Source organism: Ictalurus furcatus, chromosome 8, assembly GCF_023375685.1.
Source record: "Ictalurus furcatus strain D&B chromosome 8, Billie_1.0, whole genome shotgun sequence".
Classification (NCBI taxonomy): Eukaryota; Metazoa; Chordata; class Actinopteri; order Siluriformes; family Ictaluridae; genus Ictalurus; species Ictalurus furcatus.
This window is the reverse complement of record NC_071262.1, coordinates 10897551-10911545: the sequence shown is the minus strand read 5'-3', so window position 1 is coordinate 10911545 and position 13995 is coordinate 10897551. Positions and strand designations below refer to the sequence as shown.

At 40.7% G+C, this 13995-nt stretch overlaps 1 protein-coding gene across 1 annotated transcript in view; it reads left to right on the top strand.

The window, feature by feature from the left end:
- Window positions 1-13995, top strand: part of sorbs2b (sorbin and SH3 domain containing 2b) — a 50779-nt gene that overhangs the window by 11975 nt on the left and 24809 nt on the right. Inside the window, exons 3-11 of the mRNA XM_053630715.1 lie at window positions 4979-5032; window positions 6368-6463; window positions 7746-7772; window positions 7920-8044; window positions 10163-10486; window positions 11611-11752; window positions 12423-12577; window positions 12949-13015; window positions 13724-13774. Coding sequence (XP_053486690.1) covers window positions 4979-5032; window positions 6368-6463; window positions 7746-7772; window positions 7920-8044; window positions 10163-10486; window positions 11611-11752; window positions 12423-12577; window positions 12949-13015; window positions 13724-13774 — 1041 coding nt within the window. The remainder of the gene's footprint in view (window positions 1-4978; window positions 5033-6367; window positions 6464-7745; window positions 7773-7919; window positions 8045-10162; window positions 10487-11610; window positions 11753-12422; window positions 12578-12948; window positions 13016-13723; window positions 13775-13995) is intronic.

The window sequence follows — 13995 nt, the reverse complement described above, 5'->3', positions numbered from 1 at the left end:
ACCTGGATGACTGGTTAATTCTAGCACGATCCAGAGAACTGGTGATTCAACATTGAGATGTTGTTCTTACCCACATGAAGAGCTTGGGGCTCAGGTTGAACCTCAAGAAAACTATGCTTTCTCCAGTGCAGAGCACATCTTTTCTAGGGGTTATATAGGATTTTACTAGGATAAGGGCATTTCTATCTGCAACATGCATAGGCTCAATCAACATTGAGCAAGATAAAGATGGATCTGGGCATCCCCTCCAGTCTCTATGGGAGACTGTTGGGGCTTATGGCAGCAGCAGCCAACATCATACAGTTGGGCCTATTGCACATGAGACTGTTTCAGTGGTGGCTGAAAAATTGGGGGTTTTGTCCTAGGACGAAACCTCAGAGTAATCAGTGTCAGGCGGCAATGGCTACGTGCTCTGAGAATTTGGAGTTGTCCCCAGTTTCTAACCTTGGTCACACTCTAGGGGTGTGTCCTTATCGCAAGACGGTAATGACAGATGCCTCCCTCATGGGCTGAGGTGTGGTCTTAGACAGCTGTCCAGCTTGCGGTCTTTGGAGTGGCCCTCATCTGGAGGGCATATAAATTGCCTAGGAACGCGGGCTGTATTTCTAGCACCAAGAGGTCACCATGTGTTAGTTGTGACAGACAACGCAGTGGTGGTCTCATATATCAACCTCCAGGGAGGGTTACATTCACGCCCCCTGTTCAGGTAGGTGCAACAAATTCTTCTCTGGGCAGAGGGAAAGTTGTCAGTGAATTCAATGTACATTCCGGGCAAGCAGAATGTGGGGGCAGACATCCTGTCAAGGCAGGGGCTGAGGCTCCATCCTCAAGAGGAGACAACACACTGCCCTCTGTGGTTTGCCCTCACTCCTCCTGCACCACTGGGGCTGGACGCTATGATGCACACGTGGCCGAGGTCACATCTGTATGCTTTCCCCCCAATCGCTCTGCTCCCACAAGTTCTAGCGAGAGTTCGCCAAGACCATCTACGTCTGCTGCTAGTAGCAGCTTATTGGCCAGCTCAAACATGGTTCTTGAGATAATATCCCTGCTAGATGGCACTCCATGGGAGATTCCCGTTGCAGGGATCTACTGTCTCAGGCCGGAGGGCTGATTTATCACTCTTGGCCGGAACTATGGAAACTGTGGGTCCGGCCTCTGAGGGGCACCAGCTCATAGATTCTGGTCTCACGACTGAGGTTGTAGAGACCATGTTGAACACTAGAGCACCATCCACGAGGAAATTGTATGTGCTCAAGTGGCGACTTTTTGTCTCATGGTGTGAGGAACGTCAGCTAGACCAAGTGAACTGCACAATAGCTGCAGTCCTGGTGTTCTTTCAAGGAAGTTTCTCAGCAGGGTTGGCTCCTCCTACAATCAGGGTCTATGTGGCCGCCATTTCGGCCTCCCACGCCCCTATTGATGGAGCCTCTGTGGGGCAACTTTGAGGTTTATGCATGGTGTCAGGTGGCTGAGGCCCATCTGCAGACCACGCAAACCTTTCCGGGACCTTTCTGTGGTCCTGGAAGGTCTGTCAGGGGCCCCTTTTGAGCCCTTAGAGTCAGCCTCTGGGAAGCTTCTGACTCTAAAGGTAGCTCTTCTGCTGGCCCTGACATCTCTCAAGCAAGTAGGAAATCTACAAGCTCTCTCTGTTGCCCCTTCCTTCCTTGACTTTGCCTCTGGATTATCCAAGGCTTTTATATATCCTAGTTCAGAATATATTCATTAAGTGCCTACATCTGCTGCCCAGCCAGTAGTGTTGCAGGCTTTTCAGTCTTCACATCGGAACAAGTGAAATTGCACCTACTGTGTCCAGTAAGGGCTGTCCGTCCACCGCTCTGGCCAGTGGCGTAAGTCAGAGCAGCTGCTGGTCTGCTTCGGCGGTGACAGTAGGGGTGATGCTGTGTTGAACTTGTTAATCTCTAATTAGATAGTGGATGCAATCTCTATCTCTAATGAGGCTCTGGGCATAAGGGCTCATGCCACTAGGGGGGTCGCCTCCTCGACGGCTTTGTCCAAAGGGGTACCCTTACAGTATGTATGTTCTGGGGTGGTCTATGCCGCACATATTCATTTGCTATTACAACCTGTATATACGTTCCCACCTGGGCTTTAGTGTCTTGCAGTGACCCTCGGGCTTGGACCTTTTGAACAGGCCATGCCCTCAGTATGACGGAGTGGGTATTCTCGTTTCCACAGCGTAAAGCTCACACAACACTGAGTTCCCTTTGAAAGGGAACGTCTGGGTTACGCATGTAACCCTGTTCCCTGAGAAGGGAACGAGATGTTGTGTAGCTGTGTCATACTGGGGCATGCATGTGAACTGCATCTTCGCTTCAGCTAATAGAGGCTGACTGCATGGTTCACAGCTGCCGTTTTTTTTATCACGCGACACGCTTAATTGCCACGTCACCTGATCACGGCAGGCCTATAAATAGACATGATGTTACACAAGCTTCAGATATCGGCCACGTACGAGGGTGCTTCCCACAGCGTAAAGCTCACACGTCTCGTTCCCTTCTCAGGGAACAGGGTTACATGTGTAACCCAGAAAGTTTTGTGCAGGTTTTCAATTCGAATATATGAAATACCCAGCAATCTGCATGCTATTTTGTGTATGAGTGTGATTCTGTGTCTTTCCAAAGTGCATATAACTACTATTTAAGCCTGTGGCATGATAATTTATCCTAATCCCATCACAACCTATTGATCTATACTTTTGGTTGTCTATGGATATATATATATATATTTTTCCCCTACTCATAGTAAATGAAAATTAGTGTTAATGTATGAGCTTTAATGGTGCATGTTGTGATGTTGTAGATAGTGTGACATGTCACCATGAGGCATTTAGTCCTGTATCAACACTTAGCTGATTGTCAATGAGGTGTGAGGTATGACACTCACGCGTCTCCTGCCAAGAGCAATCAGGTCTGTGGGGTTCAGTTTCCTGTCTCTCCAATACATTGCAGCCATAAATCAGAGCTAAACATAAGCTGCTATCAACAAGAGACAATACTATTTACCCTTAGCCAGCTATGTTTACAATGCTTTCTGCTGTTTTAGCTCAGTAAGCTCAATGCATACTAAAGCCTGTCACAGTTATTACATACTTGTCTAATCCATTATTAGAGCTGTCTGGGATTATTTGATCTGATTGTGATTAACTGTTAGACTCCACAATTATGATTCCATCTATATCCATGTAGTCACTAAACATGTAAACAGACACTCTTTCTCAACTGATTTCCTGTGGCTGCACCATTATGTGGTAATCATTATTCTTAGTTTTGAGCTATGAACTATTTGTAACTGTGTTTTGGAATGTAACATTAGTATTTAGTGAAGTTGTAAAGTTGTTGTTTTTTCTTCCCTTTGTTGGCAGACTTTTACTGTTCGTAATTAGCTCTCGTGTGATTATTGTACTAGTGCTATAATTACATATATTTTAAGAAAGGCATAAAGTCATATAGTTAGTATAGGTCAGTTAAGTGTCAGACAAAAGTAGTTACACATTAAAATATCAACTTTAATATCCTACCAGCGTATTTGGTGTCATGTTTTCTCATGAGTTATTCAAGTGTTTAAAAGAAGCCACAGCTGAGGGCTTTAGTCCTGGTCATACATGTGGCTTCTTGGGTGACTGTCCTGTTCCCATCCCAGCTGTTCTGTCGCCACTAGTCTGCCCTCTTGAAACCCAACTCCATAATCTCCTCTTCATTTACTGCTGCCAGGCCATTACAACTTTTGATTTACCCCATGTCCGGCGGTGTGACAGGCAATGAGACAAATGTGTCCCCTGTGTATTTCAGCTTCGATTTATCGGCCACGCTGGTTAAAGATTTGTTTTGAGCTTGACACCCAAACTCTCTTTTAACTGGAGTAATAGGAGATGGTGCCATATTTTATTACGGGTCAAAAGAAATATATAGTGCTTCTCTTTAATCTGAGATTGGAAAGAGCACATGAATTTGTTATCTGGCAGGATTTAACTTGAAGCTTTGATGAGGATGGCCAGTAAATCATACATCACTGACTCTGCAGGATATCATCTTGTATAGCATTTGACCTCTAAGATAATATGTGATGTGCTGTTTCCTAGATAGACTGTCATGTTGGCCAGGTGCCTGGGTATACAAACATACAGGTGCACCTTGTCTTGAAGTGCTTACATATTGCTGTTTATTTATTAAGAATTACATAGGTAATAGAATAAAGTAATGAAATGACATCCCCACGTAGACTCTCCTAGAAATGTCCGGCTCATACCAAAATAAACTGGATATTTTAGGAACAGGGTCATAAGAGCTGTCAATCTGTCACCCAAAAGTGATCAATCTAGGACAAACGGAATTGGAGTAAAATTCTGTGAGGCTGCTCAGCTGGACAAGTGGCTATAGTGCTTGTTTTTCAGATATTCAGTCAGGTGTTAAGCTGTGACATGCCAAACGTAGTAATATGTTTCTTTCCCTGTGTGTGTGTGTGTGTGTGTGTGTGTGTGTGTGTGTGTGTGTGCGTGTATTTTGAAACTAGCTGCATGTTTCAAAGCACAAATGCTGGGCTTGTATTACCTTTCACATGGGATTGAACAGCCACACACGTAATGAGGACTTGCAGCCCCAAGTTGCACAGTCATGAAACTGGGAGGCTCACAAAGCTCTTTACATTATCTATACTTACTGTGTGGCTGGTACCAGGTTCTGGGTTACTGATCGGAAGATCAGGGGTTCAAGCCCCAGCACTGCCAAGCTGCCACTGTTGGGCTCTTGAGCAAGGCCCTTAACCCTCTCTGCTCCAGGGGCACCGTATCATGGCTGACCCTGCATTCTGACCTCAACCCCCTAACATGCTGGGATATGCGAAAAAAAAATTATTTCACTGTGCTGTTATGTATATGTGACCAATAGAGACTCATAATCATCATTTATTTGCTTATACGTTTTACAACAACACATTAATAGACTTTGTGGTTTTTCAGGACCGTGTGATTTTAAGACCACACTAGAGGAAGAGTTCTTCAACATGAATACAGGTATGATGAAGCCTTCATTAAGGCTGTTACTGTGAAAATGAATTGCTCAAGCGTTACCATTATTCCACAGCAAGTTAAGTTTTTATTATTTATTTATTTATTTAAATGTGGACCTTTGGCTTGATTTGCAAGTTTTATATAATCAAAATCCATGTGTAGCATCTGTAAAGAGTCTTTATTAAAAATATAATTACAGTATTTTAACTGTTATGTTAAAATAGGTTTCTCGGCTAAAGAGAAATGTTTTAGGGGGGAAATAAAACTGAGCAGTGTTATTCATTATTCAGATGCATAAATTCTTGGATGTTATTGGATGGATCACTTGATTCCTCAGTGAAACCGAGTGAAAGTGGTTCATTCCTCTGCCACCCATGTCATCATGTAGTGTCTTTGAGATTTGTGTCTGTAGCACGCTAATGTGCATTCATCTCAGGGTTTCTGTGAAGTGCTATACAATGCTCCTTGTTAATGTGCTGATTTTTTTTAATAAGAAAAGAAGATGCTAGATAACTATAGTGCTAGGCTGACACACTAACCCTTCTTGAGACACAGAACCACACATGGGATTCAGGAAGGAAACCACCAGGCACTGTCTGGCACTGTTAGCACCTCACCCTGGCTCTCTGCAAAACACTGTCTCACGCTGTTATACAGCTTCATTTTCTTCACACAGACTCAGACATAAATGTTGCTGAAGCACTGACATGTTGATTGTTCATAGTAGGGATGCAAAACAATTATAATTTAATTGTGATCATTAGTCAAGCATAATCAACTGTGATATTGATCAGGTTTTATCTATTTGCCTAGTGTTAGATAGCAGTGTTTATTGCCTTCGGTGCATTTAATTACAAACTCCCCATTCATATGATTTAACTGTCTGGTTAGAATGTAATTGTGTTCATGTCTGTAGAAGTTATTAACACGATAGCATGAGTATGAAGCAGGGTTATTTTGATTGAACGATTTATACATGTGAAGGGATCCAGCAGTATAATGTACAAGCATTCTAGCTATCATGCAGCCATATTTTAGGGGATCATAGCATTTTATTAGATTCTCTTGACAGCCGGGGATTTTATCAACAGCTAGTGAGCAGCAGTTTATTAAACTTGTGGACAGCATTTTAAAGTCTTTCGAAACATTTTAAGTCATTACTTATGTGTCACGTAATCAAATGCTTTGCATGCAGTTTCATTTGAAGAAATCATAACATGCTTGCATGGTTGCAATTTGTATTTTTTTTTTCATGATTGTGCCAGAAAGTGTTTTTGATGCATGTGCTTTGGCCCCGTGTGGGATATTTGTATGTGTGTGCTGCCACACTTCTCACAGACAGCGGAGGACGAGCTCACAAGAGCACCACGCTCTCACTCACTCTAACCCCTATGAAGAGAGTCCAGAGTTCCCCAAACCTATGTGGGCTTGCAGGTACTCCTTCTACCCGCTGCAAACTCACACACCCACTACTTCGCTGTACTACTAAGCAATAGATGTATATACAGTAGGATGAGTTTTCCCAAAGCACTATAACACAAAAATCTAAATACTCTCTATAATCTTTAAGCTGGACCAAGACTGGTTTAGAACTAAATTATTACTTGTTTATAATGGAGCAATTTCTCAATTCTGTCACCAGAAAAGAAATAAAAGTTAATAAGTGCATTGCTAAAGAGCTGCTGATCAAGCTGGCTCGACTGTTTATATAATTGATGTCTTTTGGTCCCGTACATGTAAGATCAGTGTTTGCATGTAAATTGACAACCTCTGGCCAAGAGTCAGTCTATGTTTAATCAGCAGGCAGGAATTCCTCTTCACTCGATAAGCATCATTCACTCCTGTCTCCTGCATCTCCCTCGCTCTCTCTGTCTCTCACTCCATCTAACCAGCACTCATGGTAGTTTGCTTTGGGTTTCAGTAGCTGCAACTGTTCCTCCCCATTACTTAAAAGGAAACAGACTTTCACAGGAGATGGATTGTTGCCATATTTGTGCCGCTCCATGGCAACAATTGTGTAGCCTGTTGCTTTTTTTTCCTCCCTGTTTTTGCAGCCTTATTCCATTTGGCGGTGACCCTTTTTGTTTGAACGGCTTTATCGACTATGACCTCACACACACAGTCTTCATTGTTTAATTATTCTGCCCGTGGGGCTACGAGACGAGTTAAAGGTAATGAATATGCTCAGTAGCTTTGCTTTAGGTGAAAGAAAAGTTATTAAGATAAAAAAAAAGTAAAAGTCGATAACAAATAACACACAAGTGTGTTTGTCTTTCAGACAGAGTTTCAATAATGTATGCGTATTTGGATGTGTGACCTCACCAAGAGTAAGGTCTTGGCTTGACTTTGTATTCTGATCTAAATATTTGTTTTACTTTACTTAGTTTTACTTGATCTGGAATAAGAGTGAAAACTCTCTTTCATCACTCCATGTAGTCCATCCAAATCTCTTCCTCTCTCATGTTCTCCTGTGAGCTGGAGCAGTGGTCTGGAATGCAGCCAGCAATTATATCTGATGAATCACACAATAGTCACACACAATGGACACTGATGAGTGTTATAGAGCTTTAGTCATCTGTGCAGGTGCTGTGTAGCTTCTAATGTTTGAAGACTGCAAAGCCATATTCAATACATGGTCAGGTACAGTAGAAGCTTTCCGTATTTCTTTTATAAGCATCTCAAACACTTAACTGCCTGTTTTCTTTTTATGGTTTAGGCACAGAATCTTCACTGACGGATTCGGGTAAACCATTTTAGCAATATTATTTTTAGAATCAATATTCATAGTCCTAGATTAGACAACAGTTATTTGATAATCATATTGTGATGGTTTATGTTAAATTAAAATGGAGCTTTTGGTGCTGTGTTTGTTTTGTGTGGAATGTTCTAGATATGTGGTGGCACTACACCGCTGGAGATACTCTAAGAAATGGCAACATGGCGACTTCCTCTTTGGCTGCTAAAGGATTCAGAAGTGTTAGGCCCAACCTGCAGGATAAAAAATCGCCCACACTGGTAGGTTAAGCTCCACTCTGTTTGGCTCATATATCAGGAAGTTGGTTTTTTTTTCCCCTTCCGCAGGACATGCTTGTGGAAATGCAGCGGACAAGCGTCACTAAATTTATTGTTCTCTGTTGGGCAAAGGTAGCAAACATGTATGTCTCAACTTGTTCCTAACACAGTGGTTAAATTTGTAGTGCTATTATTAATTGCTTTTTTGCTCTCAGTTACAGTTGCATGAGTGATAACTATGACTGAGTTGCCTATTGCTAAATTGCAAGTCTGGAATGATGAAGGGCCTTATTTTCATGATCATGGAGAGTAGGGTTGTGATGGTAGCACCGTTGGTGCAGACGGCAGCCTGGTGATGGGAGAAGAGGCATAGTTGTAAAATGGGGTTGACTTGAATGATGTATCATCAAAAGGTGTTAGAAATGCTACTTTGATATTTAATTCAATCAACTCTGTTCATTCCTTTTTGAAAAACTTTGTAATGATTAGAATTCATTTACAGATTTCATGTTAGTAGAAATAACCAGATGGAAGACTAATGTGTGAATAACAAATGCATTTTCTTGCTTTTCATGTGCTTTTGTGGCTGTTTGCACATGTGTGAACCTCTTAGAGATAGTGTTTATGTTGTCTAATTCCTTATCTCAATGATGGCAATAAATTTGGCCACTATGCTATTTAATTTGTGGGTTGTTTTAAAAAAATATATTTTTAGACATTTTATTGATCCTATAAAATACATTATGTTTTGACCATAAAATGGCAAATTAGCACAAAAATAGCTCATGTCTAAGCTGTGTGTTTTTATTTGTTATGGATAAAATAATTCAACTAGAGATTAAATAGTAACTAAATAATAATAATAATAATAATAATAATAATAAAATAATTATACCCACATTTTGATACTTGTATGTGATTAGAAGTAGAACACTATGATGTTCTGGATATTTTCCCACTATAAATGGACAGGTTTTTTTTTTTAACTTGAATTTCCTTGTGAATAAGTACATTTGGCTCATAATATATATATATATATATATATATATATATATATATATATATATATATATATATATTTTTTTTTTTTTTCTTCTGCTGTCTTATTTCTTGCTTGTTTGCATGTTTTTATGGCTATACAGGGCCTCGCTCCTCACAGAGAGAGCTCTCAGCTGCATCCTGCTGACTGTAATCCAGGAAAATTTAGCCTCCATAATTATCCCACACAATATGATGATGGCCCACTGCTCATAACACACAGCTCATTCTCCAGGGGAGCAATGTCTGCAAGCTCAGAGCAGAGCTCCAGAGGCAACCAATCCTCTGACTCCAACACCAATGACTCTAAACAGCCTCTCAGTTTTAGCAGTTTCCCCAGTGTATGTGGCCCTGAGAAACCTAGGATCCGTCCATCCCCCTTAGATCACCTTAACTCACACGCTCCAGTTAGGCAGAAAAAGAGACATGTAGCCTCTCTGTCCATATGCATCACACCACGGCATCAGACAGAAGCCAGATATACACAGACTCTGTCTCTCAGCCCCCATACTTCACCTAAAAGAAAGGACCCTCTGGATTCCAGAACAGTCTTTCACCCTTCACCGCCCCCTGCAGTCCAACAAGTGGTATTCATGTTTATATTCGTAGTTGCTATTTCATCAACATAATAGAACATAATGTCATTCAATCCTATCGTATCTTAGTATAAAAAAATCTGAAGTCTTTTGGATTTTGTTTTATTTATTTCATTTTGGTACTTGTTCACACAGCACTTACAAGGCATTTTCATATTCATAGTAATCATCATCTTTATTTTATGTTCATGGCATTTATTGCAAGTGCAAAATTATTACTGCTGAAATCTGATAGATTTACAATATAAAACCTCCATCATAGAAATGAAGACATCTTTCCTAAGGCTGTAATAATTATTAACCGATTGTTGTTCTGCAATGCAATGTTCTTTTACCCATCTAGCAATCAACTATCCCCCCCCCCCCCAAAGCAGATGGCATGACTCTCACAGCACTGTGTCATACATGGCAATCATCTCCATCAAACTGTTACTTTCTTCCACTGTTTAAGTCACTGAAGCTCACCTCCCACTCTCCTCTGTGTCAGGCCTACCCAGGACCACCACTGGCCTCCCACTCGCCCCATAACAGGCCAAGCTTCTCCACCGACTACACCTGCTCTAGGCCCTCTGACCACCATTCACATCCTCTTTCTCATGGGCTTGCCTATTCCAACTTGGATCCATATTCAGCTCCGAGTGGCTGCTCTTCTCGTGCTCAGAGCGTGTCTTCCATGGCCATGCTGGAGGAGCTGAGAACGTGTGGAATAGACTTGGAGGGAGGTTCTGAGACCTCTTCATCCACCCACTGCCAGCTGAGCAGTTACACTGACAACATGGCGATAGACGTCCCTACAGCTAGCTCTGCTAATGTAACTATTCCGCAGGGCTCAGATCTCTGAACAGCTCTCTCATTCTATTTTACCTTTCTGTATTTTCAATAGTGGACCTCAGGCTTTTACCTGCTCTGACTCCCAATGTCTAACGCTTCACTCGGTTGACCTAAGTGTTGACCAACATGCTCATGTTTCAAATATTTTCAACTTTACTACATTCTTAGTTTCCTCTGTTTTTTTCCCTCTCTTCTTGAATCCCTCCAGTTATGTTTTGTACTTTTTCCCACACTTTCCCTTTGACCTTTCTCTCCATCTCTTACTCTGTTTGATTGGTTAGTGCCCTCCCTCCATCCATTGCTCTTTCTCCCTCCCCATTCACTCTCTCCTGCCTTCTTTTATTTAGAATTCAAAGGCTTAATCCACAGACACCAACCACCCTGTGATTCACATTGACTGGTTTTACCGCCTTTGGCCTCTGGAATGTTTGTGTGTGGAACAATACTAATGATAGTCTAGTTCCAGGGCCACATTTACTTTTTCTCAGGACTCTGCTAACTGCATTTGCCTTTCATCTTCCCTTAATCTCATAGTTCACTCCAGTGCAAGGATTCTTAAGTGATAGCCTTTATAGAGAGACCTTTGGTTTGGGTACAGGATGAGATCATGGTGGAATTGTGATTGTGCCTAAACAATACCAGTGTCGGGGGAAATAGCTGTAGCAAAAGCATACCACACCCTGCTTCCTGTCTGTACTCTTATTCTTTGTCTTTAACACTTTGTCTTTATACTTTTGACGTAATTGTTTCCTGATTAAAGCCTTAATAACATATTAAATGTACTGCTCAAATCAATTTATTAAATGTTTTCATCTCCTGACTACGTTTTTTAAATTCAGCATTTCTTACACTGCTAATAGCATAGTGTTTTGTTTCTTCTTTCTTGAATCTAACATTGTCTTTAGTCACTCCACAGGGTTTTGCTACTCTGTGCTCTTTTGAAGTTTGTCTCAAACCTTCATATTTAGAACACACAATATGGATCAGTGATAAAAGTGCTATAGTGATGAATGCCTGTACATTGTGTTACATTAATACCATCTTTATTTATTTATTTATTTATTTATTTATTTATTTATTTTTACCCTTTTCTCTTTTACCAAGGGCCAAATGACTGTAAATGGAAGTGTAGGTGTGACTGCAGGCCTAAAGAGTCATCTCCAAAGACCCTTCTCCCCTTCCACGTACCCTTCTCTTCCCTCTTTCAGCCCTACTCTCACAGCCATGCAACAGGGCCGGAGCACTCGTGAGTACAAGCTAGAGACAAACTGGAATTTGCTAAAGTGATTAGAAATATGTTTATCCTTTTACCTTTAATCCCGAAAATCTGAAACTGATAACTTTTAAGCACATGAAAAGGTTTATCCGGTTAAAGAGAAAGTGTCTGCGGTTCTTATGTTTAGAAATGTATACAGCCAAATGCAACATCTACCACAAAGGAAAGGTGAATGAGTCGCCCCTCACACTTCTTGATAAGTCACTTGTGTGGCATGTCAAGCTGCTATGCATTCCTAATAAGTGTAAACATGCAGCCACAATTTAGTCCACTGACAGCACAAACGACGGTTCCTTGTTCAGTTCACGTCAGATGATCTCTCTAATCCCAAGCGGCAAGTGAGATCTGTGTTAGGAAGTGTTTGAAGGTAGATAAAAAGGGATTAACACAATTTACATACATATTGAGGCTGTATCAGAATAAGAGCCTATTCAAAACTCCAGGCAATGCACTCGTGTATGGAGACAGATTTAGAGATGGAGCATTGTGTTGGTGTTTGTGAATTTATTCTATTCATTTGATCTCTTGAGATGTACTCTAGGTTCCCAAATTTTATTAAGTAAAACTGTTGCATCGATTACTACTAATAGCATTCTTGAGAATGTGAACTTGTCCATCTGACCCCCCTTTCCCCCTCCAGCTGCTGAATCCATTTCCCCAGTCTATGCCACTGTGGGTTCAGTGACTTCTATGCATGCACCAGATGATGAGAGGAGAGATACAGTGGGAAAATCTTCCCATTACTCAGGCATTGGCCCTGTGGATGAGTCTGGAATTCCCATCGCCAGCAGGACTGTAAGCAGAGTTATGAACTTTGTGTTATCAGTCTTGTTGTGTTTGTACATCTATGTATAAATTGATATTATATAGTCAAACATCGATTTTGTACCCTTACATTATGAAAGTACAATTGTGTTGCCTCAAACATTCATATGAATCTAGTTTATGGGCCTAGAGTATTTGAGATTGGCTGTTTCTCATGTTTATCCTCAGGGAAGCAGGTGACAGCATTATTGAACAGCCAGACAGCAGTGTTAATTTCCTCATCTCAACATAATATTAGCATCTGTTTTTTTTCATCAGACTCACATTTTATCAGCAATTATTTTATTGAGTGCAGAGCAAGAACACCTGAGAAACTACTGTTTTGTTTGTTGTTAACTTAGACTGTGGACAAGCCAAAAGACTGGTACAAGACTATGTTCAAGCAGATTCACGTGGTGCATAAACCAGGTGGGATGAAATCTTTTACATAATTATATCCAATTATATCGATAATTATAATCAAATCCATATCATGAAACTTTTATAGTGTCACTTCCATAATATGCAAACATAAAGGAACTTCTGCCATTGTTACGTAGTATGTTCAATATACTGAAACTGCTCAGATTAGATACGTGTGTCCTCTGTCCACCCTTAGCATAATCAGTTACTTTATTGTTTTTCATGTGCAACAAATCTGTAATCCTTTCAATATTTTTAAAATATTCTCTGTGACCTTTATTACTTCTGTAATAAAGTGAGCAGTAGATGCATGGCTTTAGGTGATTCCCGGTATATGTAGGGCATTTGCTCTTGCCATGTGTTTATGGCTCAAGCGTTCTAAGATCAATCTGCAGATAGATGAATTGACGAGTTTTTTTAAACGGTGCGATATTAAAAGAGCTTCACTCAGCAGACTGTGGATTAGAGCTGAATCATTCCTGGAACCTGACTGCGCAGCCCCACTGGTAGAATGTTGTCCTGGGGATTACAGAGGTCAAAGGGACATGTGCACTGAGCAGGAATGACAACTGATCTCTATGCCTAACTAATTATGAGCTTTAAATTAGATTACATTAAGTCTCATAGTGCTGAAAAAATAGGACTATTTGCTTGAATAACACTATTAGGTTGTGACTAATTATTTTTATTTCTCTTTATAATCTGTTTTTACAGAGTTTGAATATTCTGGTTCCCGTACTGCCACTCAGCCTATTACGAATGATGGTGTGTGTCCTGTTCACTTTCTCTAGAATTACACAATTATAAGTAATTGTTCATGATTACCCAGAGGTACTGCTAACACATTTTGTAACTAATAATAAAGAGGAAATGGTACTTTTGTCCACAGCAAAATTCCCAGTGTTACATTAAAATATGCAGTTTAAAGTCCAGCTGGTGACAAATAAGCAATATAAAAATTAATTCAAGTTTGAATGTATTTGCAA